Source organism: Parus major, chromosome 11, assembly GCF_001522545.3.
Source record: "Parus major isolate Abel chromosome 11, Parus_major1.1, whole genome shotgun sequence".
Classification (NCBI taxonomy): domain Eukaryota; kingdom Metazoa; phylum Chordata; class Aves; order Passeriformes; family Paridae; genus Parus; species Parus major.
In genome coordinates this window covers 7,122,377-7,149,254 of record NC_031780.1, presented here as the reverse complement: position 1 = coordinate 7,149,254, position 26,878 = coordinate 7,122,377, and the positions used below count along the sequence as shown (strand labels likewise).

General features: G+C 43.9%; 1 protein-coding gene across 5 annotated transcripts in view; it reads left to right on the top strand.

The window, feature by feature from the left end:
* The window catches only part of PLEKHG4 (pleckstrin homology and RhoGEF domain containing G4), an 85,238-nt gene that overhangs the window by 24,391 nt on the left and 33,969 nt on the right, over positions 1–26,878 (top strand). For all 5 annotated transcript variants that reach the window (XR_001523781.2, XM_015640232.2, XM_015640233.3 and 2 more), the window contains exons 4-10: positions 2,737–2,952; positions 6,264–6,387; positions 7,436–7,529; positions 12,748–12,834; positions 14,628–14,744; positions 16,968–17,066; positions 18,066–18,214. Coding sequence is in view for 4 of the 5 variants with exons in the window: in XM_015640232.2 (XP_015495718.1) it covers positions 2,737–2,952; positions 6,264–6,387; positions 7,436–7,529; positions 12,748–12,834; positions 14,628–14,744; positions 16,968–17,066; positions 18,066–18,214 (886 nt within the window). In the remaining variant the exon portion in view is untranslated. The remainder of the gene's footprint in view (positions 1–2,736; positions 2,953–6,263; positions 6,388–7,435; positions 7,530–12,747; positions 12,835–14,627; positions 14,745–16,967; positions 17,067–18,065; positions 18,215–26,878) is intronic.

Genomic DNA, 26,878 nt, shown 5'->3' with positions numbered 1-26,878 from the left:
GATATTGTAGATTATGTCAAAATACTTGTTCAGAACTGGGGCATCTGAGTTTGCTATGTCTGCAGGTTTTATCTTGTCACTTAACTCTCTCCCTTTCCTTCCATTCTCAGTGAGCTTATTTTGTGCACAAATAGGGTCTAACTTAGAAAGACTTAGATATAAATAGAAAAAAGCCTGAAGTCAAATGTGAACTGTTTTGAGTTGGTGGCTTAAAATTTACACTGGTTTCATTCACAGATAATGTGGCTGCTGTTTTTTCCTAATGAGTAACATCTAAATGAAAGTGGATTTTTAAATTTCACCGCTCTGGAAAGAATTCCTCTATTTTGTGGGTGGAAAATATCTTGATATTCAAGAAATAGGCTGAAAAGCCACACTGGGGCATATTCAGCAGCACCTGTTAGGGCGTTCTGTTCCTGGTCCCGGTTATTACCTGATGTTAGCATAGGTGATACTGGTGCTGGGGCAGTTTGCAGGGAAAATGCTAATGTCTCTTTGAAATGCACACAAGCAAATCCTCCTCTACCACTTCCTTAACCTCGGGGAAAGGTGGAACCTGCAAACATGGCAAATTCAGATGTCCCTGTTCTCAATTTGCTTTTAGATGTAATCCTCCGCATTCTACAATTTCCGCTTTGGTGAGTGCCTCCACCCCAGATTGCAAATAACAAACAGTGTGCTTGGGCCTGTTTGGGAGAGCTGGCATCTGCAGGTCTGAGCTGGGCTTCAGAAGCTCGGGGAAGAGTTTTGTTTGGGCAAGACATGCATAGTCTGGAGGTTGCGCAGCTTTAGTGAAGTTTCCCCAGGGCTGAAAAGCCCTGGTAGCTTGACTGTGTGTGGTGGGCTGAGCAAAATGCTTCTCTCCTACCTTTTGGTAGCTGCTACCTCATTCTTAAGAGATATCCAAGGCAGGACTGTCACGTATATTTATGTGTTTCTCTTGCCCTGGTGTGTAACCTATGTGGAACACAGCTATGTTCCATTTCTTGACCTCTTTAAATCTCACATTTTGGTCCTCTTTGCCAGGCCTTGCAGCTCATTGATAGGTGATTCCATGTTCTCCTAGAAAGTCTACCAGCTCTCAATGTGAAACCTTTGGGCACAACTTCCATGATTCTGTGATATTCAAGATAGCCTTTCTGCAGGGGATCAGTGCCCCTCTGAAATGCTGGTTCAGGAAGATGTTCAGTGTTGTCTGAAGTGGATGAGCTTTTGCAGCACTGGGAAGTGGAGGCTGAGGCAGCCCTAGGAACAGAGTGGAGCTCTGGTAGAGCCCAGAACTGGGCATAGCCCTGAAGCCATCACAGCAGCTTATGTGGCCAAATGCAGCAGATGCCAAGCTGGATCCCAGGGATGCTCCTCAACCAGGGGTGTTACCAGAGAGGAATGAGCAGCTATTCTGTCATGCTCTCAATGGTGTAGAGCCCAGGAGCTCCTCCTAGTTTCCCCCAATGTTGGATGGTTTGGTGCAGTGAGCCATGCTGCTCAGGGCACTTCTCTCATCCATTTTAGCAATTTTGAAAGCAGTTGGGGCTAAGCCTCAACCTGTAAATCTCCTTCACTGCTAAAACTTGTGTTGAAAGCCACTTCAAGGACTGCTTTGTTCCTGGTCCTGCTCTTTAATGAAGTATTGGAATCTGTTAGTAAATAAACTGAGTCAAGTGTCAACATTGTTGATGCAGCAGGAAGGTAGGATGGTTGAAGTAAATTTTAAATAGCAATTAAAATGTTTGACTTCATAGCAAGCAAATAAATATTCCACTCTTATTTTCCTGAAGAAAGGTTGATATTTTTTGTTGGTAGATACTGAAGTATCAGGATTTGTAGTGAAGTATAGCCTTTAATTTAGTGTTCTGCAAACACAGGAATAGCCTAGCTGTGTACTTAGGATGCTAAAGATCTATTACTGAAGATCTACTGTTACCTTCTAATTCTTGTGATGTTGGGAAATGGGGAACTATACTTCTTGCACAGTGGGTAGATACATTTTTTAATTCTTTCCAGATAATTTTACATGAAAATTGAAACTTGATAGAACTAGCCTTAGTTTCCATGTAATAGCCAAGATAATTAATTTTAGAATTAACTGATTCTGATAACTTGTACTGTAGAGCTGAGGTGTCACACAAAGGAAGCATTTTCTGCAGTTCTTGAGCAGGAGCTGGTTGGTGTAATCATCTTGTTCTTCAGGGTTTTTAAATAGGTTTTTGACTTTCACATGAAATGTTAATTAAAAAAGGCTGGACAAGGAGAACAATGTCTTTTTGGCTAATTCCAGCTGATTTGCCAGCCTCCAGTTGACTTACATATTCAGGAACTATTCTGAAAGTGGTATTGGGGGAGTAATTCTGTCCTGATGGAGTAGCCCTCCTTGACAGAGGCTGGTTTATCACTTCAGCATGCTCAGGCTGCTGGAGCTCAGCCAGGGACTTGCACTGTGCCAGACTTCCAGGCTGTGAGGAGACATGTACTGCTTGACAGGACTTTGACTACAGTAATCCCGATCTGAATTGAGCTTTTATACTTTGCAAACTTCACAATAAATTGGTTTCTTATTTTAGAATTACAGTAGTATTGATGTTATAACCAGTTTTGGAGTATGCATGCTGCTGGCTAAAGGGCTGGAGGAGCTGCAGAGTGCTGGGGCTGGGGGCACATCCCTCCCCAGTCTGGTATTTACCTGGGATCTCTTGGGTGAAACTCTGCTCAAGCTTCTGTTTGTTGCTTGTCTTACAGGGATGATTTCAGAAGAGACAGAAATGAGAAAGGAGGCAACTGGCACAGGTGTGGTGAAACCAGTGAGTAAAAGCAGTGCCCTGGAGGAAGCTTCACCACCTGTTACTCCCCCGACATCCCCAACTTCTGCAACTGCCTGGGGTGGTCAGTTTGCACCTACCATAGTCAAGGATGTGAACCCAGAAGTGCTCAGGAGTGGAGTTGCCTACTTGCCTGGTGAGTAGCTGAGCCAGAATGTGTCTTGGAAATGCAGTTTGTAGTAGGGCAATGGAGATGAGCCTCCTTTTGCAGCGCTGGAGACTGGAGCCAATTCTATTTGTTTCACCCCAAACCTCTTCAGAAGTTCCACTTCTTGAATCCTCTGAAGTTTCCGAATGGGCAGGACAGGAAGTAGAACTTCCATTAATGTTAATTTGCTCTCAGGAGTGTCAAAATGTTAACCAAGCATGTATGAGTCAGAAATGCCTGATCTATGGGCTCATACCAGGAGTTCAAAAAGAGCAAGAGTGAGGGTGCAGCTAATGATGGGCTGGTGGGCCTGACATCAGACCTGGTCAGAAGAATAGGAACTTGATTCACTTGGTAGATAATTAAAGGATAGGAACGTAGAAAATGCTCTTTGACAGTACTCTTGAAAACCAGTTTTATTCTTGGTAATTAGAAGTTTGGTTGATTAAATGTAGCCACATAGATATAATCGATTTTTAGAAAACATTTGATTTCATGACACATAGTGTTGAAAGGAATAATGCAGTGAAGTGGATGAGCAATGTGTAGGGTGAACAATAGCGTAGCTAAATAGCAGATGACAAAACCTAGCTATCAAGGGAGAACTTCCCAGAATTATTCTGCTGGAATTGGGTTGTAGGTCAAATGTTATTCAGTGTTTGCATCTGATAGAACAAGGAATATCAAATAGCTGCAGAAAAAAATTCTGCATGGGATGAATACTGGCAGAGGGGTGAACAAAGCTGAGGCTGTTGGACAGAGCAGCCAGGACTGCTTGGTGTACAGGCACCACACAAGACGTCTTTGTGTTTAACCAAACATGAAGTAAAGCAGAGGAAGTAAGATCTACCTCTAGTGAGAAGCAGCATTTGGCAGCTCTGTGTAAGGAGCCCCTGTGGGCTTGTCCTTTTAGAGCCAGCAAGAGGGTTGTTTAGTGTTGGGCAGGAGGAGCTGCATTTGATCAGCTCAGGGGCCACGTACAAGTTGAAAATTGGGCAGAGAGCCCAACCTCAGAGGAGAGGTCAGTGCAATGTGGAGGAATTGGGAAGGAGAGCAGAAAGGCAGCACAGGCATCTCCCAGGTGGTGCTGGGTTTGCAAGACCCGTTTTGACCTCAGATGTGTAGTGGGGAAGGAGATGAGTAGACAGGTTAAGACACTGATTTTCCACCTCTGTATACTTGTTGGTGATGCCTCTGAAGTAGTTTGGGCTGTATTTTAAAAGGAAATGGTAAATATTAGAGGTGGTGCAGAGAAAGGTGACAGCCCTTCCTTGTAACCAAACTGTGTCTCATGACAAGAGACTGGAAGGTTGTTTATATCATAGGATAATTGAGAAAGAGGTGAAATCACCTTTTTTGCCAGGAAGGAAGAAGGGAGTTGAAACTTTGCCAGTTTCTGGAAGAAGGTGAAATGGAAAACCAAGGGCAGGGCAGAGTAATGGTACGTTCATACATGTAACTTTGCATTAAGAGATGAATTGTTAAAACAAATTCCAAAGGAGGATTTTTAATCTTCTGGTCTGCTGATCAGCTTGGACATTTTTATGCTGTATATAACAGTCCAAAAAGTTACAGGATTAGAGAGAATCTTTCAGAGAAGCTCTCAGTCCATGCTGTTGCAGGAGCCTGACCATGTTACCTCACACTCACTTTGTCACAGACTCCTATCATGATGTACCATTGTTAAATGAGACAAAAACATTTGAATCTGTGATGAAGGGATATCTGATGCCCTTCAAATGCCCACAAGAAGCGAGGATTTGGTTTGATACTGCTTCCAAGAAAGTTTTTCTCTAAGGAAGGAATTGTGTTTCCTATAAAAGCACTATCAGATTTGATTGACCTCTCTGCCTTTTGGGATTTCAGTGGGGAATCCTCACACCTGAGGGAATGTACTCACAACTCAGTTAGGTGCTTTATGTTAGTCAGTGGTAATGATACAGTAATTAGAATAACTTTTATAATGAATGGTGAATAAGAGTAATTAATAAACTAGTAGCTGATGGAGTTAGCCAAAACTTCCAGGATAGTTTCAGTTCTGGATTATGCCACTGTTGAAGACCTAGCCCTGATGGCTCTGGTTGCTTTTTTGACATGGTCAGGCAATTCCCAGACTACTAGATGGAAGTTCAAGGTTTAATCAAATTCAGGTTATGCCCAACCTGCTTGATGGACAGATGTTGCTTCAGAGTTAAAAAACTTTTATTAAGTACACAGTAATTGATGGCTTTGGGTTTTTATTTTATTCTGTGATGGTCCCCTTATCTAATGAAATGAATTTTATTAATGAGCTTTTTCTAATTTCTTTCCATCTCTTTGATTATGCAGCATCCAGGCTACAGTATTTCAGGAGTATCCTGAATCACACTGATGATGAAAGATTTTTGTTAGCAGGAGAAAGCCTGTGTGACAGTTTTGGTCCCTGGGAGGGAGAAAGCCCTGCTTCAAAATGGTGTCCATCTGTGTCTGTGGCCCTTACCCGAGTCATGTCCTAGTGACAGATTGAGATCACACTGGGGCAGCTTTTCATGCTTGAGGCTGTCCATCTGTGTCTGTTTTACCTGTCAACTTGCATGCTTGTCCCTGGGATGGGGGAGAGACGTGGTCCAGGACAATATCTCCTGTGGTAGCAGCAGAGTTAAGGAGAGAAAGAAACAGATTTCTCTTAGTCTCTGGTTTTGTCTTGTACTTGGGATTTCTACCCCCCGCCCCCCCCATCCTTCTTATACAGTTTGTATGACAGGAGATGACTCCTGTTCTTGTGAATTACTTTACACAAAAGAGGTGTTGTCCCTCTTGTTCCCCAAATCACTTACCTTCCCAGTTGCTTGAGCAGGCTCCCTGCAGGTACTGCCTGATCTTGAGTCTCAGAGGCAGTTCTGGCTTTCCAAAGTGGTGTGTCCATCTGCTCTTTACCCTGCTTTTGCATCTGGAGCGGCGGGCTGGACATAATTCCAGAACTGGCACTGTTAGGTCCTTCTCTTCTTGTGATAAGCTGTGACTTTGGGCTTTTGGAAAATGGGTGGCAGAGAACTGGCTTCCTGTCCTTCCTGGCTAACTGAAGCAGAGGGATTTCTCCTTCTTCAGTGTATCTCAGCTCAGCTGGGTTGCCTATACTGTGCTGGATCTATTCTCTGGGCACTGAGCAAGCTCTGCACATAATGAAAGCCTGGCACTGCCTCTGCCCTTGTCAGAGCTGTAGGCAGGCAGGAGTGTGCTCCTGGAATGTTCTCTCTGCAGCCTCTGAGGAGGTTCTGTTGAATTATTTGTGTGATTTCCACCCCCTCCTCTTTTTACAGGTACGAGAGACAAATCGGGACGTGCAGTGGCCATAATAACAACAAGGAACACAGCCTGGTTAAACCCCCACTGCAATACCACTGAGCTTGTACGCCTTCTTCTGTACTTGCACAGCATCCCAAGGTTTGTGATGCTCTTGGGCAGACAGGGCAGACAGCTGCTGCCCTGTCCACTTTGCCTTTCAGGGAGGTGGGAATTGAGGCAGGAATGGAAGGAGGTTGATTTTATTGGCCTAGGAAATTGGTCCAGACAGTCCTGAAATTACACAGGTGGGAATCTCCTGCTAGGGTGAACAGGCTTGTGTTCAGCAATCACTTCACCTATTCTGTGCATGCTGTGTGCACATGATGTGATATAATTGGGTATGTACTGAATGTTTTCATGTGTACCATGAATCCAAGCCATTCTTGTTATCCTTCATCAGTTCACAAAATGCCATTTGGGAGCTATCATGGGGCAGTCATGCAGCAGCTCTGTGACAGTGTTGCGACATGATATTTTAGAGCCAGGCCTCCAAGCTAAAGGAAGGGAGGATTTGCAAGGGTTGAGAGTCTGCCTTGATGTCTGGCTGAAAATTGTGTTTGGAGTCTGCAGGCTGGAGTTTGCTGGAGCTTCTCTTCCTTTCAGTATGACAGACTCTTCCTTCCCAGCTCATCACTAAGTTGTAAAGCTGATAGTGATTTTTTTTTTTTTTTTGAGGCCTTTAAACCATTAATAAGGGGAGCAGGTTTAACCCATGAGAAACTCATACTTTGTCTCTTACGCTGCTTCCTCCAAATCTGATTCTGGATGAGATAGGCTTTGTGTCTGCTCCAGACTGGCTGCTCTTCTGAAACAGTGAGGCTGAAATCAAGCTTGTCCCTTAGCACAATTAGGAAGAACTGGTTTTGCATCAGCACCTTTTCCATCAGTGACACATATTCTAGGAACAGGAGAAATGGGAAATTTGGTGGAAGTCATAGAATCATATGGCAAAGGTAAAAACTGAGCAATCAGTTGGTGGTTTCAGTGTATATATTTTGTTTAGGAGAAGGTGGCCAGTTAGTTCCTGTTATTATGAAACCATAATATGTACTGTTTTTTCACCCTGCCCTGCCTACAGGTTCTGTTTCCATAGTCTTGTTAATTTTCATTGGTGACAAAGTTGACCTTTTTGTCTTTGTCCTTGCAGACCAGAATGTCAGGCTTTGGGTCTCACCGTTCTTGTGGATGCTCGTCGCTGTTCGCCCTTTCCTGCTCTCTTGAAGGTGTTCAGCACATTGCAGGTGAGCCTCAAGCTTGAGCAGATGAACACTGGCTGGCCTGCTGTCATGGTTGGGTGCTACATCTCCATCTGCTGATTATATCTCCATCTGCCACTTGGCTTGCAGTTGGCTTTGGGAGGTGGAGATATGCACCCAGCCCTGCTTTAGGAGGATGACCTGGACTTGCCAGACTGCAGACAAAGCAAGAAACCCAAGCAAGTCTGAGTTAGGGGAGAACACCCCTCCCCACCCCTCCAAATTTGCTTTCATCTCAGTGCTGAGAACAGCCCATACCCAAGTCTGAATGCTGTCATGAATTATCCTGCTTGGAGGTGTGCAGTGAGGGGCTGTGTGAAATGTGCAGGGATTTTTGCCTGCCACAGAGAAGGGAGGAAGAGAAGCCTTTGCCTGCTGCTGTGGGAAGGATGCTGTTTGCTGTGCCAGGTGGAAAAGCACGTGCAGCTGTTAATGTGGCCGTTGGTGAATGATTAGAATCGAATGTGCTGTAACTCTATATTGCTTCAGGTCAAAGGCTTTCATATCAGTCACTTGGGAAGCCAGTGGGTTGTGTTACCCCCCCTTCCCAGACAGAAACTATCTGCTGCTGTTAGGAAACCAGGGAGATGTAGTGATGACTGATCTTGTTTAAGCAGGTGTTCCTTTTAAATCAGAGCTTAGGTCTCAGGACTCAAACTCTGCAAACTGGAACGGGACAATGTTTTAATGAAGCTGATGTCTGTGGTTTATGTGCTTCAGTGCCACATCTGAGAGTTGAGTCTGACTCAGAGGTCTGTCCTCCTGCTTCCTGGGCTGGGTGGAGCTGTGAGCTCTATCAGCGTACTCATTCTCTGTGATGGAGTAATCTGGTGCCCTGCTCAGTTCTGCAGAGGTAACAAGCAAATATGTTCACTTTTATGCTGTGCCCACACAGCAGAGGGCTTGCTAAAGCTTTTGAGCATTTCACTGTCCATGTGAGTTGCATGGGAGTCTTAGTGGCCTGATTTGGAAATTAGTAATGTGTTCTGGCTGTTTCAATTCTCATAGAAGCATGGTAATAATGCCATTTTAACCTTAAGTTCACCCTCTGAAACGAGGGAGGGGGGAAGCTTTTTGCTGTGCTGTGATGGCTGTTTGGCTCTGAGCACCTCCTTATCAGGGTGGTGCTACAGTTCTTTAACAGAGTTTAATGTGTTGCAAGACAGATTGCTGGACCTAAGTGCGTGCTCCAGGTAACAGTGACTGACAGAGGCTGATTACTCTGCTTATGGTTTTTTGGTCCTTACACTGACTCTTCTGAAGATTCTGTAAAGGAGACCTGTTCAAGTAGCTCATCACCTAGTTATGGCACAAGAATAATCCCTGGCTTCTCTGAGCCTTTTGGAGATCCCTCAGCATTTACTCTGTGATCCCATGGCAATGTTCTACTCTGCTCTGGAGCAAGGATAGAGTAATACAGAAAACTGAGTGTAACTATAGTGAGGTAATCTAAGTGTTCCAGAATGCAGCAGGAAGTTTGTCCTGGAAGTGACTGCACTGAACAGCATCCTGCTTTTCTCAGCTCTGCTTGTCTTCTGAGATGCTCCTAAATGTAATGTAAAACTGTTTCAGTCTTTGGATTGCTCCGTCAGCGGTGGATGAAACTGAACTCTTTAGCTGTGTAAATTAAAAAATACATTGAAAAAGACTTGATCTCTTTGGAAATACAGTTTCTTCTTGAGTTGGAATACCTTGACTGTGCGTTATGCCTCTAAGGTTACAGAGCAGATCACCTCCTTGGGGTCCTTTCTGAAATCCCTTGCACATCTCAGTGTGTTTTATCTCTGGCAGACTGTCTCTAGAGCTCATTTCTGTGCTGTCCTGCACTCTCCTTACACATGATTTTACTTAATAGTTTCTGTGAAGCCTACTATGATAATGTGCTGGAATCTGTTAAATGTTGAGGTCCAGCACTGCTTGTTCAATTCTGAAGGGCTGTTTCCCTCTTGACCCAGGAGTGGGAAGCACTGCTTCACTGTGGGGAAGCACAGATCAGATGCGCTAATGCAGAGTCCCTTCCTGCTGGGATCTGTTAAACCTAGAGACTCCTGGGGAGCAAAGGTTCCTGGGTCAAGATCTGTCAGCCTGAGAAAATCTTCAACTTCTCCATCTTTCCAGAATGAATGCATGATTGGAATTAAGTGCTAGTAGACAACTTTGGGTGCTCACAGGTTAGTTTTCCCTACAGCACTGTGAGTCTGTCAGTTGCTCTGTCCAGAGCCACCTGGTAAACTGGTTCTCTCTTGAGGCTAGGGGCAGTTGCATTCTGTAAGAATTTTTTTCCTCTTGGAAATTTGAAATAATTTTTCTCTTGAAAATATTGGGTGGCTGGGAAATCTTTGTGTCCCAGACAGCAGCCAGAGCAGAGGGAGTGGGGCAGAAGAAAAAGCTGCTGCAGAGCTATCTCAGGAAGAAGCAGGAGGAACTCTGGCAGCTCTGTGCGGAGGTGAAGGGAAGTGCACAGTGTGTGCATGTTGCAGGAATAGATCAGTCTTGTTCCTGTGGGAAACTGCGTAATGATGCTTTGGAGCATGGATTTTTGCAGGGATAAATGCTGTAATGTTTGGTTACAGGTTGTCACCAGTAAGCTTTGTGCTGGGGGGTGCAGATCTTAAGAGGAACTTTGCTGCACAGAAGTGCTGGGCTGATCTCTTGCTCAGTGAGCAGGCAAGGCACGGACAGTGGAATGTGTGCCCTGCCTTCAGTGAGCAGGTATCTGTGGGATTTCCCTCTGCCTGAGTCTTAATAGAGTTGGATTCTTTTGAATTTCCCATATCAAATGCAAAGGCTTAATCCTATAATCGGCTGTTTGTGTGTTGATTGAGAAGAGTCAGTTTAGCATTTGAAAGCAGAGAAGTTGTGTGCAAACTTTTCCATTCAAGAGGTGTATTTGCATTCTCATTTAGTGCAGAAGCACAGAGGATTTTGGTCTCATGTTGAGGACCAGAGACCTCATGCTATTCCATTAGAGTGGTCACTTTGAGACTGACTGAGGTGCCTGGGGAATGACTCTGCCATCTGCACAAACATTCCTGGCAGCCTGTGCTTCAGACTGTGCCAGTGTTGTTAAGTCTGGCCATGGGTTTCCATTTGGAGCAGGAAGCCAGAAAACTGGAACTTGTCTGAGAAACACTGAAGAAAGTATCTAATTCTCTTTTAAAATAAAAATAATGAAAGGATCTGTATTTACCCTGGTGCTTTCTGAGCTCTTCTTGATGCCCCTCTATTCTATGCTGTCCACACTGTAGCTGTTTTTGGATGTGAGGAGTTCACTTAGATGTGTGGAGCTCTTGTTTCTTTGCTTTTATGTAGTTGGTTTTGTTAGCGAAGGTAGTAAGAGATTGTCCTTAAAGCTGCAGGAAAGCTTCCTGAAGTGGCATCCTGCTGTTCTCAGCTCTGCTTCTCTCCTGAGATGCTCCTGGTAAAGTGTTACAGTCTTTGGATTACTCCATCAGTGCTGGATGAGACTGACTTCACTGCAGCTGTTTAAATTAAAAAATATGGTGAAAAGTACTTGATTATTTTGGAAATACAATTCCTTGTTGAGTTGGAAAACCTTGAACTTTTCCCTTGACAGCTTTATTTGTGAATGGTTTTTCAGTTTCTATTTTCAGGAGTAACAAACAAATGAGTGTTTTGGCTATTGTGGTAACCTCTTGTTACACCATCACTACCTTTATCCCTCACTCAGACTGCACATTTCATGACTGTTGGCATAGGAGAGGGATTGTGTAAGAAAAGGTTTGTTTAGTACCATCATCAGCCTTGAAGCTGTGTCCAGTCGTCATCCTTCAGTACTTTATAGCAGAGAAATTCAGAGTTGCTGATACAGTTGTAGTATCTCCCCATCCTCTCTTCAGTATTTACCTAATGAGCCTAATTATGCAATAAATCTTTTTTGGCCTTTTGATCAGTGTTCAAAGAACAGTGAAAGTGTGAATAATTCACTTTGGAGAAATTTTAGATTATTTAGAAACCTCCCATGGTTTTGGAAGGTGTTTCAGTTGGGAGTTTTTTTGCTTCCTGTTTAAAAGGATTGTGGTTTAGGACTGGATGAGAGAAAGGTCTTTTTCCTCTGTTCGGAATCTCTGCTGCTGCTTTCTCTTGTAGAATTTGGGCTCCTTGAGTTGGCATTGTTTCTTTATTGCTGAGCTGGGCCCAGTGTCAGGTTAGGTCATTCAGTCTCTGTTGGTCCACTTCTCTCTGTACTCTGGCTCTTGTGCTCCTGGCAGATCTTTAACCCTACTCACTGCTGGAGCTGTTTATTTAAACAACTTTCCTTTGCTGTTGTGGCCTGCTGTGTGGCAGGTTCCTTGCAGCTCGAGCAACACCGGAAAGGATTTGTTGCTTGACAATTACTGAGATCTTTGCAGAGGCAAAGACCATGTAGGAGACATCAAAATGGGATGGCTCTTGTTTAATCATGTGACACAACAGCTTAAATAGCTCTTCTCCTTGCTTTCCTGGTCCAGGCATCACATATGTAGGGAGCCCTGTCTCCATGGTCTGGATCTGCCACATTTCTCTCTTCCTGCTGTTGCTCTCTGCCTGTTTCTCACTTCCCTGTAGAATGCTTCTATAATTGGAGAGCTGCTCCTGGATCACTGAGTTTGAACTACAGCTGCCAAACATCCCTTGTATTTGGAATTTCTGTCAGTTTAACAGTAGAAACAGGATGCAAGTACTTGACTGTAAATTGGCAGAAAGTAGAGACAAGACAATGTTTTTGGCACTGGGTTGGGGGTGGAGGGGGGAAAGCCACTTCCTTTTGGTTAGGTGAAGTGACCAGGTTAGTTATCAGGAAAAAACTTGGACACAGAACGTGGGTTTTTGTTGTTTTGTTTTTGGGTTTTTTGTTTTGGTTTGTTTTTCTTTTTAGTTCTTTTTTTCTTTCTTTCTTTTTTTTTTTCCCTTGACTCATTTCCCTGTGCAGAAGGCAGAGCTTCTTTAGTACAGCCAACACCTGACCTTTTCCATTGCTTCCTTAAATATTGCAGGACTAGATGATCTGAAGCAAACTACCTTAAAGACCATCACTTTGGTACTCTGTAGACCAGCCTTCTTTAATTTCTGGTGTCTGCCTTCCAGGCTTTGCAGATGCCTTTGTAGATGAATTTCGAACTTGTGTATGAACCTGGTGTGGTACATTCTCCTTAGTACCCAAGGCAGATCAGTAATGGATTTGTGCTCTGTTCTGTTGTAGGAAATGGATCCTCACTGTATTCATGGTGTATTAATTCTGGTTGAAAAAGATATGACATTTCGGATGGAGAAGCCACCAGCAGGACAGGTAATGGAACCATTTATCTGGGCTTTGCTGGGCCACTCTTGATACCCTTTATTTAACTCTCCAGACATCAAATTCCCTGACATTGATGTATGCTTATTCTCACATGAAATTTCTATAGGTGTCTTCTGTGTTTTGTGGTCGTGGTCTCTATGGGTGTGGTATTCTTTGGGTTGTAGTGTTTATGTGAGCTGAACAGATCTCTGTCATCTCTGTTTTATTGCCACATCCATCAGTGACATTTGCGCCACAATTACGTCAGTCTGCTGGGGACTCAAAACACAGGGGGTTTGTTGGGAGCATGGATAACTATATGGAGGAGCCCTGCACAATTAGCTAGAGATGCTTTTCATGTTCTCTCATTAACAAGAGGGGGAAATGCATGGTCAGGAAGAGGTGACATGCTAAATCCTGAACTCCGCCTTTGAAGGTGCTTGTTGCTTTCCTGGATTTTGCATCTCTTCTATTTCCTCTCCTCGTGCCTGCTGCTGCCAGTGGCTGAGAGACTTCTGCAAGAAGGGGGAGATGAGATGGGCATTTGTGTGACATTCCCTTTGTTGCTGAAATGTCTGGAAAGACCAACAGAAGGGAAAGTTACCACAGCATCACTGAACTCCCCCACTAGAAGTAAAACTGTCTTGGTATTCTACAGCTGTATGAGAAATGTAGGCTCCCAGCCACTCTGTGATGAGTGAACAGGGGATCAGACTTCATTGTAGTCCTCTCTCAGCTGCACCAAGACTGTAGCAAGCTACAAGAATGGACTGAAATTCTGTGTCTGCTGAAACTCTATAGGCCTCAGATTAGGCCAGGAGCTCCCTTTTGGCTCCTGTGGATGAAGATGTTGTGACAGGCATCAGGTTTGCTGTGTGTGTGGTGTGGTGGCCCAAAAGGCTAAAGAGTAACAAATGCTATTAGTCCATTTCCTTATTGCCCCCACGTGGAAGCATTTGGAGTCAGAATGGGGGGCTGCAGGCATGTACAAGCAGGGAGAGCTACAGAAGATATTAAACACATTGAACAAACACAAAGGGTGTAGGAGGGAACAGAGGAAAGGCACTTAAACACATGGGCATGCAGGAGGAATTGGAAGCATCATCACAATTTTGTGTGGAGGTAGAAACTTCACACTGCATGTGTGGGAGTTCAATGTCTGCACCTGAATTTGTGTGTCTGGGCTGGTTTCCATGTACCTGCAGGAGCACTTGTTGCTCTGGTGAGTGTAGAAATGCTTTGAGGTCCTGCAGACTTGCAGAAGGTAAGTTACCTGTGTCAAGATCCAAGAAACTCTTGGAGCAAATAGCTGCTGGTATGAGTGGAGAGATGAGGGCAGCACAGAGGCTGCTCTGTTGCTCTTTTCCAAGAAGTGAGATGGGGAAGATGGGGGCTGGATTTAACCTCCCAGATTCTCCAAACAGATGTAAATCACAGCACAACTGTGGGAACATAAGAGGGAGTTGCTCTGCTTACACCAGGAGGTACTGGCTCTGGAGAAGGCTGGATGCTTCCAGACTTCCATCACAGATGTTCTGCCTGGTGAAACAGCATGTTGTGGCCTGCATTCCTTCAGGGTTCACCCACTGAGCTGTTCAACAAGCTGCTCTAAGATTGAATTGTTGTTTTTTTTTCCCCTTCCTATTGTAGTTATATTGCAGCTACACACTGCATGCTGTGCTTCTGTGCAAGATGGATAAAGAAACTATGGATTCTGCCTTTTGTTAACCTTCCCCTCCTCCTCCAGTACTCACACCCTAATACAAGTGTGCTTTTTTCTTTTCCTTTCTATTTCTGTACAGTTTGAAGTTCTCACCTCCATGAAATCCCTCCATAAGCACATAGACAGCTCACAGCTGCCTCTAGAACTGGATGGGACCTTCCCATACTGCCACCAGGACTGGCTGAGCTTCCGCAGGGTGAGTAGGATGTCTTGTGTGCTTTGGTGTCTGAGAGAAGGAGTGGCATGGTAACAGATGGGAACAAGAGGAACCTGTCAACAGCTGAACCTACAATCATTAAAAGACAATGTTCCTGTAAAGCTGTGAATGCAAATGAATCTCTGGTATCAAAAAATTGATAATACTGTCTTCATAAGATGGGTACACACTGGTCTCTTGGTGTGACTGCAGGAGCTAAAATTTTAGGTTTTTACTCATCTGCTTGAACTGCATTAATTCTTTATATTCTTTCTTGCCTTCAAAATATGGTCAGATCTGAAATGGAATTATGTTTTGTTGTGATACACAGTGGCTCTTGAGTTAGATGGGAGGGCAGGCGTCTGAAACTGATCTCAGGAGAAGATGTTAGTATCATGTTGCCATTGGACTAACAATGAAAAACTTGAGTGTAATGAGTTAAATCGTTTTGGTTTTGGAGCAAGTTCACCAGATCAAGCTATTATCTCCTTGGTAATATCTGCAGTCCTTGCATTAGTGAGACTTGGAAGTTCTGGATAATCAGTTCAGAATTCTTCTTCTAAGAATATCTTTTACTTCCCAGCTGCAGGGTAGACTGCCAGAAGCCTGCAGAGGCAGCATCCATGGTACTAATACCCAGCTCTGTGTGTGCTTGTGCTGTGGAGGGAGCCTGAGTGCTGTCAACCATGTGCTTGTTGAATCTTTAAAAGCTCTATTGAGTTATTTGGCACACCAAGACTAGACAGGATTACATCTCTGTAAGTCTACACACAAGCTGGCTGTCTTCACATTGAGTTTGCTCACCCTGGTGGTTGACAGAGTTATCACCTCAGCTTCCAGAGGATCCAGTGGTCTTTTGGCTCTGACCTTGCTACCCAGAGTGCTGCGTGGTACAGTGCAACACTTGAAGCATATCAAGATGGCACTGATAACACCACTGTGGTGCTGGTGGCAGGCTTCAGAACATTTGGCATGTACCAAATGTTAATGTATTTTTTCCAAATTACTTTAGAACCCTTTTTTTTTTTTAAACTTTGATCTAAATGTACTTGTATGAACCTGTGCTGGTGCAGTAGAGGTACAGAGGCCTAATTTTGGTGCCCAGAATTGACTTTGAGAAGTTGAAGTTTATTTGGCAGTGATGAAGGAGAGAAACTTTTCAAGAAGTTATGGATTAGTTTAATGGACAGAGTTGAGATTACCTTGTGAGCTGAGGTACTCTGTGTGCAGAAGGGTAATTCTTGAAGGAAGGACCATAATGTCAGGCTACTTCTTGCCTTAGCATGTAAAGCATTACCAAAGGGAGTTTGTATGGGAATCATTCTGTATGGAATGCCTGTTTATACTGTGTGTGATAGTGACCCGTGTGCTCAGCTCCTTTAGCTCTGCAGCTATGTGGCAAACAGTATTTATTTCCTGTCTCAGTGATCTCACCTGCATCCTGCCTGCTAATCTGTCACTGCTGGCCCTGTTCCAGCACTCCAGGGGAGGAGGGAGTTCAATTCAGGAAAGATTCAAACAGCTGCTTTTTTGTTTTGTTTTAAACATGGTTATTTTGGGATAACTGTTTCTCCCTTCACGTGATTTAAGTGGCTGGAGGGTGGCATCTGACAGTTTTCAGGCTTTATATCACTAACTTTTCTAAAAAATAGTGCCTCATGAACCCTTATGAAATGTTTTGTCTTTTTTTGTTTGTTTTTCTCCCTACTTCCCCCCACCCTGAAGAGCGGAAGGATTTCAGATTTGTCCATAGGTTAATGTGCTTAATTTTGGAAGCTTTCCAGCTTCCTAATGTTTAATTTACACTACTTCTAGCATGAAATGATTTAAAGTAGAAAAATTCCAAGTACTTGTTTTATGTTTTGTTTCTCTGAAATTCATGCAGTGTGATTCATCTTCATGGAAAGTTACAAGAAATGCTAATAGAAGAATGTGAGACATAAGTGGACTGGGTTTTTTTTTCTGTAAAACATGATCCATCCAAACCATGAGTATGCAGGTTTCTAACGTCTGCATAGAGGCCTTGGTCTAGTGTGATGCATCTGAAACTTCTTATGGGCCTCTCTTCTTGCTGATACAGTCTCACTGAATGATCTAATTGAACCTTTGGATTAATTTGTTTGATCCTCTCTCATTTCTCTACTCCTAAGCTTCTGCAAGCTCAGAAGACTTTCCTGTCAGCCACGAGACAATAATCACTGCCTTGGTCTTTTCTTCTTGTAGAAGCTGGAATACTTGCTACTACGATGCCAGGGTGTTTGTGCCTTCCTTCAGGGAGCTATTAATAAAATGGAAAATGCAAAATTACCAGAAAAGGCTGAGGTAAGCATCTTGGATCAGAGGTGGACCTGAGACAGAAGAGAGCACAAGGTTGGATAGCTGCAGAAAAGCTGTAGCTTTGAATTTGCAAGCTGTAGTAGCAGGGTTTCCCAGTTCTTGTAGAAGCTAATCCAAATAAAGTGATAGAGGCTTCAGTGAGTTTGGAAGCAGATTGTCTGATGCCTCAGTGTCACCAAGGAGATCTCTCCAGCTGGGCTTGTTGCTGATGGGTGCTTGCTCCAGCACTGGGGTCCATTCCCAGCAGCTCCAGAGCTCTGTATCTGGAGATACACAAACTTTGGTGTGCCAGATCCAGAGCAGCTGCCTTGGGCTGTGCCACATGAGGTCAGCTTGAATGGCCTGGAATAAAATCAGGTGGCAGCTTAGTTCTGTGCTGTGGTTACAGCTTTGCTGCCTCCAGTACACAAGTTTGGAAGTGGGCAGGAAGGGGAAGGCACAAAGACCAAGCCTATGTGGTCACAAACTTTGTTTCTCTTAAGAAGCTGGTGTTCCCCTGACATAGTAGGGAATTGCTGCCAGCTCTGCACTGAGGGTCCCAATAGAAAATGATGAAGGATATGGTAGTGCCTTCCTGCACACATCTGTATATCCACAAACCCTTCACATTCATCTTGTCCCAAGGCTTGGAGCCATGCAGATCCAGGCTCTCAGAACAGTAGGAGCCAGGTGTGAGTGGGAAAAGAGGCTGGAAAACTTACTTCTTCTATGCCCAGCTAATGGATGGGAACAACAATGGTGGGAATTGGGTCACAATTTTAGCCTGGTGGGGAAGGTATCAGGAGCATAAGGAGCACAGTTTATCACTTTAGACTTGTCAGACTGGAGAGAAACAGCTGTTGGAGCCACAGCTCCGCTTTTCCTAGAGCAAACCCAGGTGAGATGTAGTTTGGGTGTGTTTTGGTTTAAGTGCTGCTTTTTGCCTGTTCCCTCACTGCCTGTAGGTTGCAGTAACTGATTTCCTCACTCTTGTGATCCCTCCAGGATGCAGCTGTGCTGCTGAGGAATTCAAGGCAGTTGATGAAGAACGTTCTTGAAGATGGAAGTTTGGTCAAGGTGCAGCAGGAGGGTGGAGCACTCCTGGCCAGACTGGGGAAAGAGGAGTCTTGTGTCACCCTTACCCAAGACTACAGGTGAGCCCCCAGAGTAGGAGATGGAGATGGGCAAAAGGCAGGCACTGGGAGTCTCCCTGAGGTGCCCCATCATTGGTGCAGGCTGGAGAAGAGCTTTGTGTAGCAAGGAATTATGCTGAAAACAGCAAAGGTGAAGAATGTAATGAATTTTACTCTTAACTTGTTTTCTTCTTCCCCAGTCAAAAAACTAGCCCAGGTGGCTTCACTTAGATGGTTCAACTTCCTTTTTCAAGCCAAATCAGGCTTATCTTCTGTAGTGGAGACAGAGCTGGATATTTTGGGTACCTGTAAAACACAAGCCTTAATTGATGATACCAGTGATGAATGGTTAGGTGCAGGCCATTATCGCTGTGTGATTTCCTAAGGCACTCCTTATGCAAGGGGATTTCCAAGGACTTTAGCTGTGAGGAATGCTTGCTGGCTGCAGCAGGCTCTGATCTCCTCACATATTGGTACAGTTTGCACAAACAAATACTCACTGCCCATTTGTGTGGTTGATATGAGAAGCAGGGACTGAGAGAGCCCAGCTGTTTGACATCCTCAGGGCATTGCACAACTTGTGTTTGTGCTGTTAAAACACCTGAAGCCTATCAGTATGAGAAGGCCTCTGTGCTATGTGCTGTGCAAACAACAAGGTGGAAAGGCAGCCTTTGCACCCAGGAGCTTCCAGCCCAGTGTGAGATAAGCGCTGGCATGTGGGTGCAGATGAGGGCGCAGGGGCTGGCAGGATGGTGTGGAATAGCTCTGTGCATCTGCAGCCTTGCTCTGGTTCAACTCTGTTGCCATCACAAACTGGGAGGTTTGAAGGGAGGGAATGAAGAGAAGATAACAAAGTAGTTATGGAGTATCTCAACCAAACACTGTGAAAAGAACATTTCTCTTTTAAAATTCAGCAAGTGGATGATAGTACAAGTTGCTACCTGTCACTGGAAGAAGAGGATCTACATTTTGGTGCAGAGAAGAGCAAGCTGTGTAACTGTTTCTGTTCCCTGCTTGCTGTGACTCCTGTCAAGAGCTCTGGCAGACTATGCAGACAGAGTTCTCTTGCTGAACTGGTGAAGTAATCTTGATGCAGTTTTGGATTGAATTGCTACAGTATAATCTTTTCATTCTCACATGACAGGAGAAGCACAATAATGCAGGTTTTTGTGCTTTGTTTTGTTTAGTTTTTAAATTATTATCTATTTCATTTTAAGCAACACAGCAACTTTAGAGTCCTAGGAGAATGGGGAGAATGTGCATGAGTTTTATGTTCTGTTTTGGTTTTAAGCTAAGCCTGTGTTTTTGTACAGGGAAATTATCAACTTTGAGACCTGATCTGACAGAACTCCTAAGGATAATTAACTGCTTTGATTACTTTAGCAAGGGCAGGGGTGGGGAGTACACACAGAATTCTTTGATTGTACAGTGTTTGAGTGCATGCTGAAGCTGTGTAGTATGATCTCTGCTTAATTCAGGTTATATTCATTGCCTGCCAGTGTGAAGGGAAACTGTATGCCATGGCTCAAATATATGTGGCTCTCTGAAGCTTGAGGAGTGTAAATGAATATAGCAGGAGAAAGTTATTCTTTTCTAGGCTGTGGAGTAGTTGCAGAAACTAAAATTCTAAAATTCATGCAGTATTTTAATTTTCATCTAACTTGGGGCAGAGGACTAAAGAAGTCCACTCTTTGTTGTTCCAGGATCCCTTCAAATGGGGAAGCAAGCTCTATAACTTGGCTAGAGAACTCTGTATAAGGCACTGGTGATTTTGGGTCCTCCAAGGCTTTGCACTTACTCCTTTCCTATCTGACTTGCAGATACCAAAGGTTCTAAGCTCTGCTAATACTGTAAAGGTTATGATTTTCAAGGCTTTAATAGATATGATCAAAACAGGGTAGAGACAAAATATTGGAATTGGCCAACTAAGCATGGAGTGGCTGTTGATGTATGTAGGTCCAATATTTGATTTCTAACTGGTGATGTGTGAAAAGTGAACAGGACTACCTTTGTGTGTGCACTCAGCAGGGTTTGTGGTACTGCTACTCTGAACTTTGAATCATGAAACCTTGATCAATGCTTAACAGCCTAATTCCACACCCATTCTCCCAATACTTGAAATAAATTATTTACAAAAAGCAAGTCAAATGGCTTTACTCTTCTAAGCCACCTTTTGGCTCTATCACGTGTCCCATTGTTGTCATTTTATGTCTTGTGTGGTGCAAAAGTCTGATAAAACAGAATCATGACTACCAGGACTTCTGAGTCATAAGTTGAGGCCAGTTATGAACAGGTGACTGTCTGAATGTGCAGGAATTACATATAAATAGAGAATGCAATTTTAAGAGCAGTTTCCTGGACTTTTGGCTCCACTTAATTAAAATATGCCAACTACAAGTGGAGAACTAAATTTGTGGTTTTTAAAATTTTTTTAAGAATAAAGATGACAAGTCCATCTGTATCTTCACCTTGGGATTAACCAAACAAGGCATTGACTTGCTTTTTTTTCCTAGCTGTCACAGATTTCTTTCTTGCTATTTTGTGGTTTCATGTGGAAAAAGAACACCAGGAGCTGGGAAGAATAGAGATGGATAAACCCTTCTGAAAGTGCCTGACCACAGGCTGGAGATAATAAGTTAAAACAGGCAGGGAAGCAGGCATGTACTCAGTGCAGTCAGATGTTATCTGCCAAATACCTTTCAAGAGCACATGGCAAACAAGAATTGCTTTAGTCTTTCTTTAGTAATGAAACTCTTCTTGTGGGATTGGTTGTGGAACCTTCTCTGCTTGCTCTGCCCTCCTGGAGAGCAGACATGCCCTTTGGAGCGTTTTGTAGCACAGAGCAGTGGGATCTCATTGCTGCTCAGGTCTGACCTGGGATTTGTGAGGCTTTGCCACAGTGCCAGTGCCACAGGTTCTTCCTGCAGAAGTTGAACTCATTCCATCATAGATGTGGGCATGCAGGAGGGATGTCTTGTGCTCCATCCATTTGTTTCTTGAACAGATGATTTAAGAGCTTCCAGGAGTCTCATCCTCAGATGCTATAGTACCACAGCACTGGCTTTGACCCATAACTGCTAACATTGTGAGCTGATCAGGAGACTTCATACTCCTTTCTCCACCAAGTACCACTATAAAAGATAGCCTTACCTTTCCAGCTGCTTATCCACAAAAGGAAAGACTTCTTCAAGCAGTCTGTCTGGAACTCTGCCTTTTCCCAACTTGGGAAGGAGGAGCTCAGTTACCAGAATACACATCCTGCAGGCAGCTCATTGCAGGGAGTTGGCTTAGGGGCTGTGGTGTGCTCAGCTGGTCTCTCTGAGATCTCCCACCTCCAGCAAGACCAGGCTGAATTTGGCCTGGAGTTGGTGTAGGTGTGGCACTGATGAGCCAGTGTCTTTGTGGTGCCTCTTTAAGTGCTGTAATGATAGGGCTGGCCACCTAGAGGTGCAGGGGGATTGCTGGAGGTGGCATTGCCACTTGCTCACTGTTGGTGGATTTAAAGGCAGCACATTTGCCTTCACACCATCCACTGTGCTGAGGGCTCAGTGCTTCTCCAGGTCTGTTAGCTGAACTCTTTGAGGTTTTGCTGTCCCAGTCTTTCTGGGGCTGAAATGCAGAGCTGTTAGCCTAGCTGAAGTTCCTCTTGGTAAATGTGGCCATATGGCACAGAGAGCTCCATCACTTCAGTGCTGTTAATACTTCCTTTTGTACTTTCAAACAGGAACTTTTTAAATAACCGTGATCTTTTTAGTAAGGTAGGTAGAGTTGGTTAGTAGGTGTAGCTTCGGCTTCTGGCTATCTAGTGTAGTGATAACTAGCCTGTAGCTTGCAGGCAACTCACTGAGCCAGCAGTGAAATGTGGACTAATGTATTGCTGCTTCTGTAGTGGATGTCAAAAACTTACAGTTTATGATGGAAATAGTATGATGGAAGTATCAGAGAAGCCAGGCAGCAGCAGTGGGAGCTCTTGCTGAAGTAGGGCTGTGATGTGGGGCTGGGCAGCAAGGCCAGGATCCTTTTAACCTGGTTTTTAGCCAGGTGTTTTTCACTGTTATTCTCATTATTGCTGCTCTTCCAGCATAGCCAAGAGCTGGAAACATGTGCCTAGGCAAGTGCCCAGTTAATGCCTTTTGTCCTGCACATGTGTTAGGAGTCACAAGTAAAGAAGGTATAACTATTTCATATGAATATATAGATGGTTTATACTAGTATAACCAGAATGAACTTGCAGGCTTTATCATGAACCCCTCTTCTCACTGTGGCACAGGAGTGGGATTGTGTCATGCTCTTCATGGTGATGGGCAAGATAATCCCAAGCCTAGAAGTGAGAGCTGAATGGAAAAAACCTCAGATGGTGAAGGAATGATCATGTTGAGTGCTTGGCTCTGTGCAACATGGAACCAGAAAAAGTTTAATCTCTTCCCTCAAGCTCTTCATCTGAAAAGAATCTGTGCTTGCAAGCTGTGAATAAGTATCTTATAAATAGATGGAGGAGTGAATTCTCCTTTGTTTGCAGAAGGCAGTATAGTTAGTCTCTGTATTTTGAGGGTGGAGTGGCTAGAGCCAAGAGCTGGTTTTGTGAGCTGGCTATTTTTAGTGTGGCTTGGTGATCTAGTTGGAAGCCCTGGGTGGGGACTTGAGCTATGCAGAGGTAATGGACAGTACAGAACAGACTTCCTGAGCCACAGCTGCCAGGTTCCTGGTAGTGGACCTGACTCAGTTAAAGTGTCAGGGTGATCTTACAGCTAAAAGCCTCCACAGTTCATGTTCTGGCTTCCACATGCATTACTGAGACTCTGGGTCTACTTGAAGCTGTGGCCAGTTAACGATGCAGTGGGGTGTAGCTGTGTGGTGCTACAGACCTTGTGTTTGTGGATCTTCAGCAAGATCTTGCTAGTAGAAACTCATGGGATATAACAAGGCGTGCATGTGCTGTTCTGCAAAGTGGCGTATGACCTCCCTGGATGTAAACCTGGATAATGTACAGGCTCTCTGCCCCCTGCCAAGGGACTGCACGGCACTGTCTGAAGCTTGGGTAGTCAGAGAGACTAAGCTGATCATCCAAAATGTGTAACAAGTTGGGAGCAAGGTTAGGGGAGAGATAGGTGTCTGGTGTCTGAGTCCCAGTTTGGGAAGACTGAGATGGGTGGACTTCTCAGTTTGTAAGGTACAGTGTGTGCATTGTCAAACTGACAGCTGCTGCCATAGGCTGGTGGTCATAGCCAGGCAACTTACACTGGGAAATCCTTCCTGGAGGCATTACTGTCTGCTGCCATCCCTTTTCTGCTTTAGAGATGTGTGTCTGCTGTGGCTCTGTGTGTTTGTACATGCTTCAGAAGGTGTTAATGCTTGTGTTCCTCTCACTGATGGCAGTTGAACTGGTGCCTGCTCATCTTTGTGCCTCTCTGGGAGCTTTGGAAGCCTCTCATGCTACCACTTTGCCACAGTGTGTCCTCCTGATGCGATCTGCCAGAGGCACCTTTGGTTGTAGGTTTCCATGTTCTTCCTGTGGACCTAATGCTAAAACCTTCATCTCGAGACAAGATGTATATACTCACTATACCTTTGAAGGTATGAAAAAAGGTGCTTAAATTATGGCCTCAAAGGCTGCCACGAGACGCCTCTGCGCTGTTGCTGGTGACACAGAAGGTGCTGATGAGCACTAAGCTTTTGGCCAAGCATGGGTGGCAGTGCTCTTCTCTGGCCTTATTTGTTTGTGTCAGGTGGAGGGAGGAGCACAGGGCCATGTTTCTACCCAAACACACACTGTGCTACTTGGTATTCATTTTGGTTACAGTCTAACCTGTTCCCTCTGTTTGCGTGGTAGTTTGAGCCTAGTAAAAAGCACTTACGCTCGCATTAAACAAATCTTGCTGCTCCGTGCATAAAGGAGAGTGGAGCTGGGGCTGTTGTCATTCTGAGTGCATGAAGTGCTGTGAGACGTCAGCTGTGGCATTTGCAGAGAGCTAAAAGATTGCAGAGTTCTGTCTAGGTAAGTTTTCATTGTCCTCTTGGGTTTTTTATGAGATTATTCCCCTCAGCTCCCTTTCTGGTTTTTTTTCTGCTGTCTTATGTCCTAAATCTTCTTGGATTCAGTGAGAATTCACCCAGAAGACTCCAGTTTTGCTTGCTCTTGTTTGCAATGCTTGTCATGCCAATAGGGCATTAGGTAATTAATGACACACTGTGTTTTATCTGTTTAAAAATATTATGGAAAAAATTGTGAAAAGTTTCCAGTATAGGATGTTAGCTGAACTGCCTGACATTCCTTCCTCAGCTCAGGCTATCCCACAAGCACCATTTTTTATATAACTATGTTGGGATAGATACTTCTGTTGCTGGGCTGGTTAATAGCACAATCCCTGCTATTATATGGATCATAGCCCTGGAAATGGGCAAAAGACGTGTCGGTGAAATAGGGATGTGGCTTTAAATGACAGTGTGTATATATTTGAGCAGGGCATCTTGAAAGCCTGGTGGCCCCAGCTTCAGGAACACAACTCTTAGACTGGTGCATTTGACAAGGATGTAAAGTATAAACATAAGCAAGTTAATGTACATTAGACAAGGTTTGGAGGTAGAAATTGCTTACAGCTGGTTGAAAACCACATCTTGAGGCTCAGTGTTCCCAGAATAGTGTTTCCAAATCCTATCCAAGGCTCTCCTGCACAGGGAACTTTCACCATAAACAGGATACTTGTTGGTTTGGGATTTCTTATGGCTTTTTTTTTTTCCAGTCAGTTTTAGGGATCTTACTGGGATTTAAAATCAACCAGCATCTGAACACAGTTTTATTGTAACTGAATGCAAGCCAGACAGGAGAAAGAAACAAAGGTCACATCTTGGGACTGTGTTTAAACACTCGTTTAACTGTCTGCATTGATCCCTTGACTTTTAAAGGAATTTCTGAGTGTATTTCTGCTAAAAACACATTTAAACAAACTGTGCTCGAGAAGAGAATTCTCTTGGCACTTGTGGTCTGCAGTGCGTTGTATTAATTGGATGGTTTGCTCCCAGGTCAGGTAACCTAGTGAGGAGGGATTCAGCCAGGTCTATGGTCTCGACCTCAGTGGGAACAGGCATCACACAGGCAACCACAGATTTGGTGTTTGAGCTCTGTGCCTTTGAAAAGACACCTCAGGGTTCTAGAAAATGTACCCAGTTCCTCAGATACTTTTCTCAGGGGATTGAAACCATCATGGCTATTTGTGTGCTGCAGAGAATAATTAGTTTATTTAGCTGTATCTGCTTTAGCTTTGCTCTGGCTAGCTTGAAATTTAACCTCAGCTGCTTGGGAAGCTCTCAGCTCAAAGAGCAGGACTGTGCATTTGAGGTTGTCCTCCTTTCATGGGATCATTATAAATATTGCACTTATGTAGGTTGCTACCAGAATGCAGTAATAACCAAGAATTTCTTGTCCTGCAAAATGTCCCTCAGGCAAACAGGACTGTCCCTGCTGACCTGGAAGGATTTCCAGAAGCATTGCTCAGGATGTTTTAAGTGGTTTGTAGGACACATGGTCTGGGTGATGTCTTTGGACTAATCCATCCTTTAAACCTCCTAGTTTCCAGATCCTATTAATTTTCTTCTAAAACCTGTAGGGACATCCATCCACAAGGGAAGTTCAGCACCAAGAGTGAAAGACTAGATGAGGCTGATGTTGTAATATTTGACTGTGTTCTTCTAAATTACAGAACAAATCAGATTAAGGATGTCTTCTTTTCCCATGACAAATTAGCTGTCCTATACTTTCCCAAACCCCATCAAATACTCTACCAAAATGTAGTATTTCCTTCCACCCGTGAGTTTTTGCCATTTTAAAATTGACCAAGGCTGGTCAGAGGATGAATTCCTGATTTCAGCCCTTTTGTTAGATCTGCTGTTCTTGCTGTTTGTCATAATAGTTCTTGAAGGGGCAGACAGTGCAGAATAGTGATGGTTCTGCTGCTCCCTTCCCTGTTTGCATCTCACTGACATTGGCAGGCATGGGTCAGGCAGCACCTGCTCTTTGATTCTGCTGGATGCTTCTTCTGTGGCCATCTATTTTTTGAAAACAAAACAGGTATTTTGCTTTGAAAACTAAAGTGTAACTCTCCAAGGCTGGCTTTTTTTGAAGAATGGATTGAGACAGAAATGGTCTTTCTAAATTATAGGTTTAAAATTACCCTACCATTATACAACAGCTTGGCACTTCTCCAGAAAACTGAAGACATTTGGAACCTTTTCCACTGAAATGATAATTGCCCAATGAAAACAGGATTTGGGGAAGCATAAACTTGACATCAAGCTAGTCCTTTTTGCTATAAATTATATTGACTCTGCACTATTGCAAAATTGCTTCTTGTGATTTGACCATGGAAGAATGTAGTGAAAGACTCTTATTACCACACTCCCATGTGCAGGGAAATTGCAATACATCCACACAAATCTGAGCTGAAACTTTCCACTGACTTCAAACAACTCTGCCGTTCGTACTCAGAGTTGCACAGGCCACTATTAAAATATCTTTAAAATCCTTAACAACCAGGTGTTTCCTTTGTGTGCCAAGATGGAAGTCACTTTTTTCTTCAACCAAATTTTCAATATTTGGTTTGTTTTGTCCAAGCTGCCTTGAAGGTTCTGAAGGACAGAAATTAAAAACTTCTGAGTCTAAAGCTGAAAAAAAAAAAAGATATTTGTGTG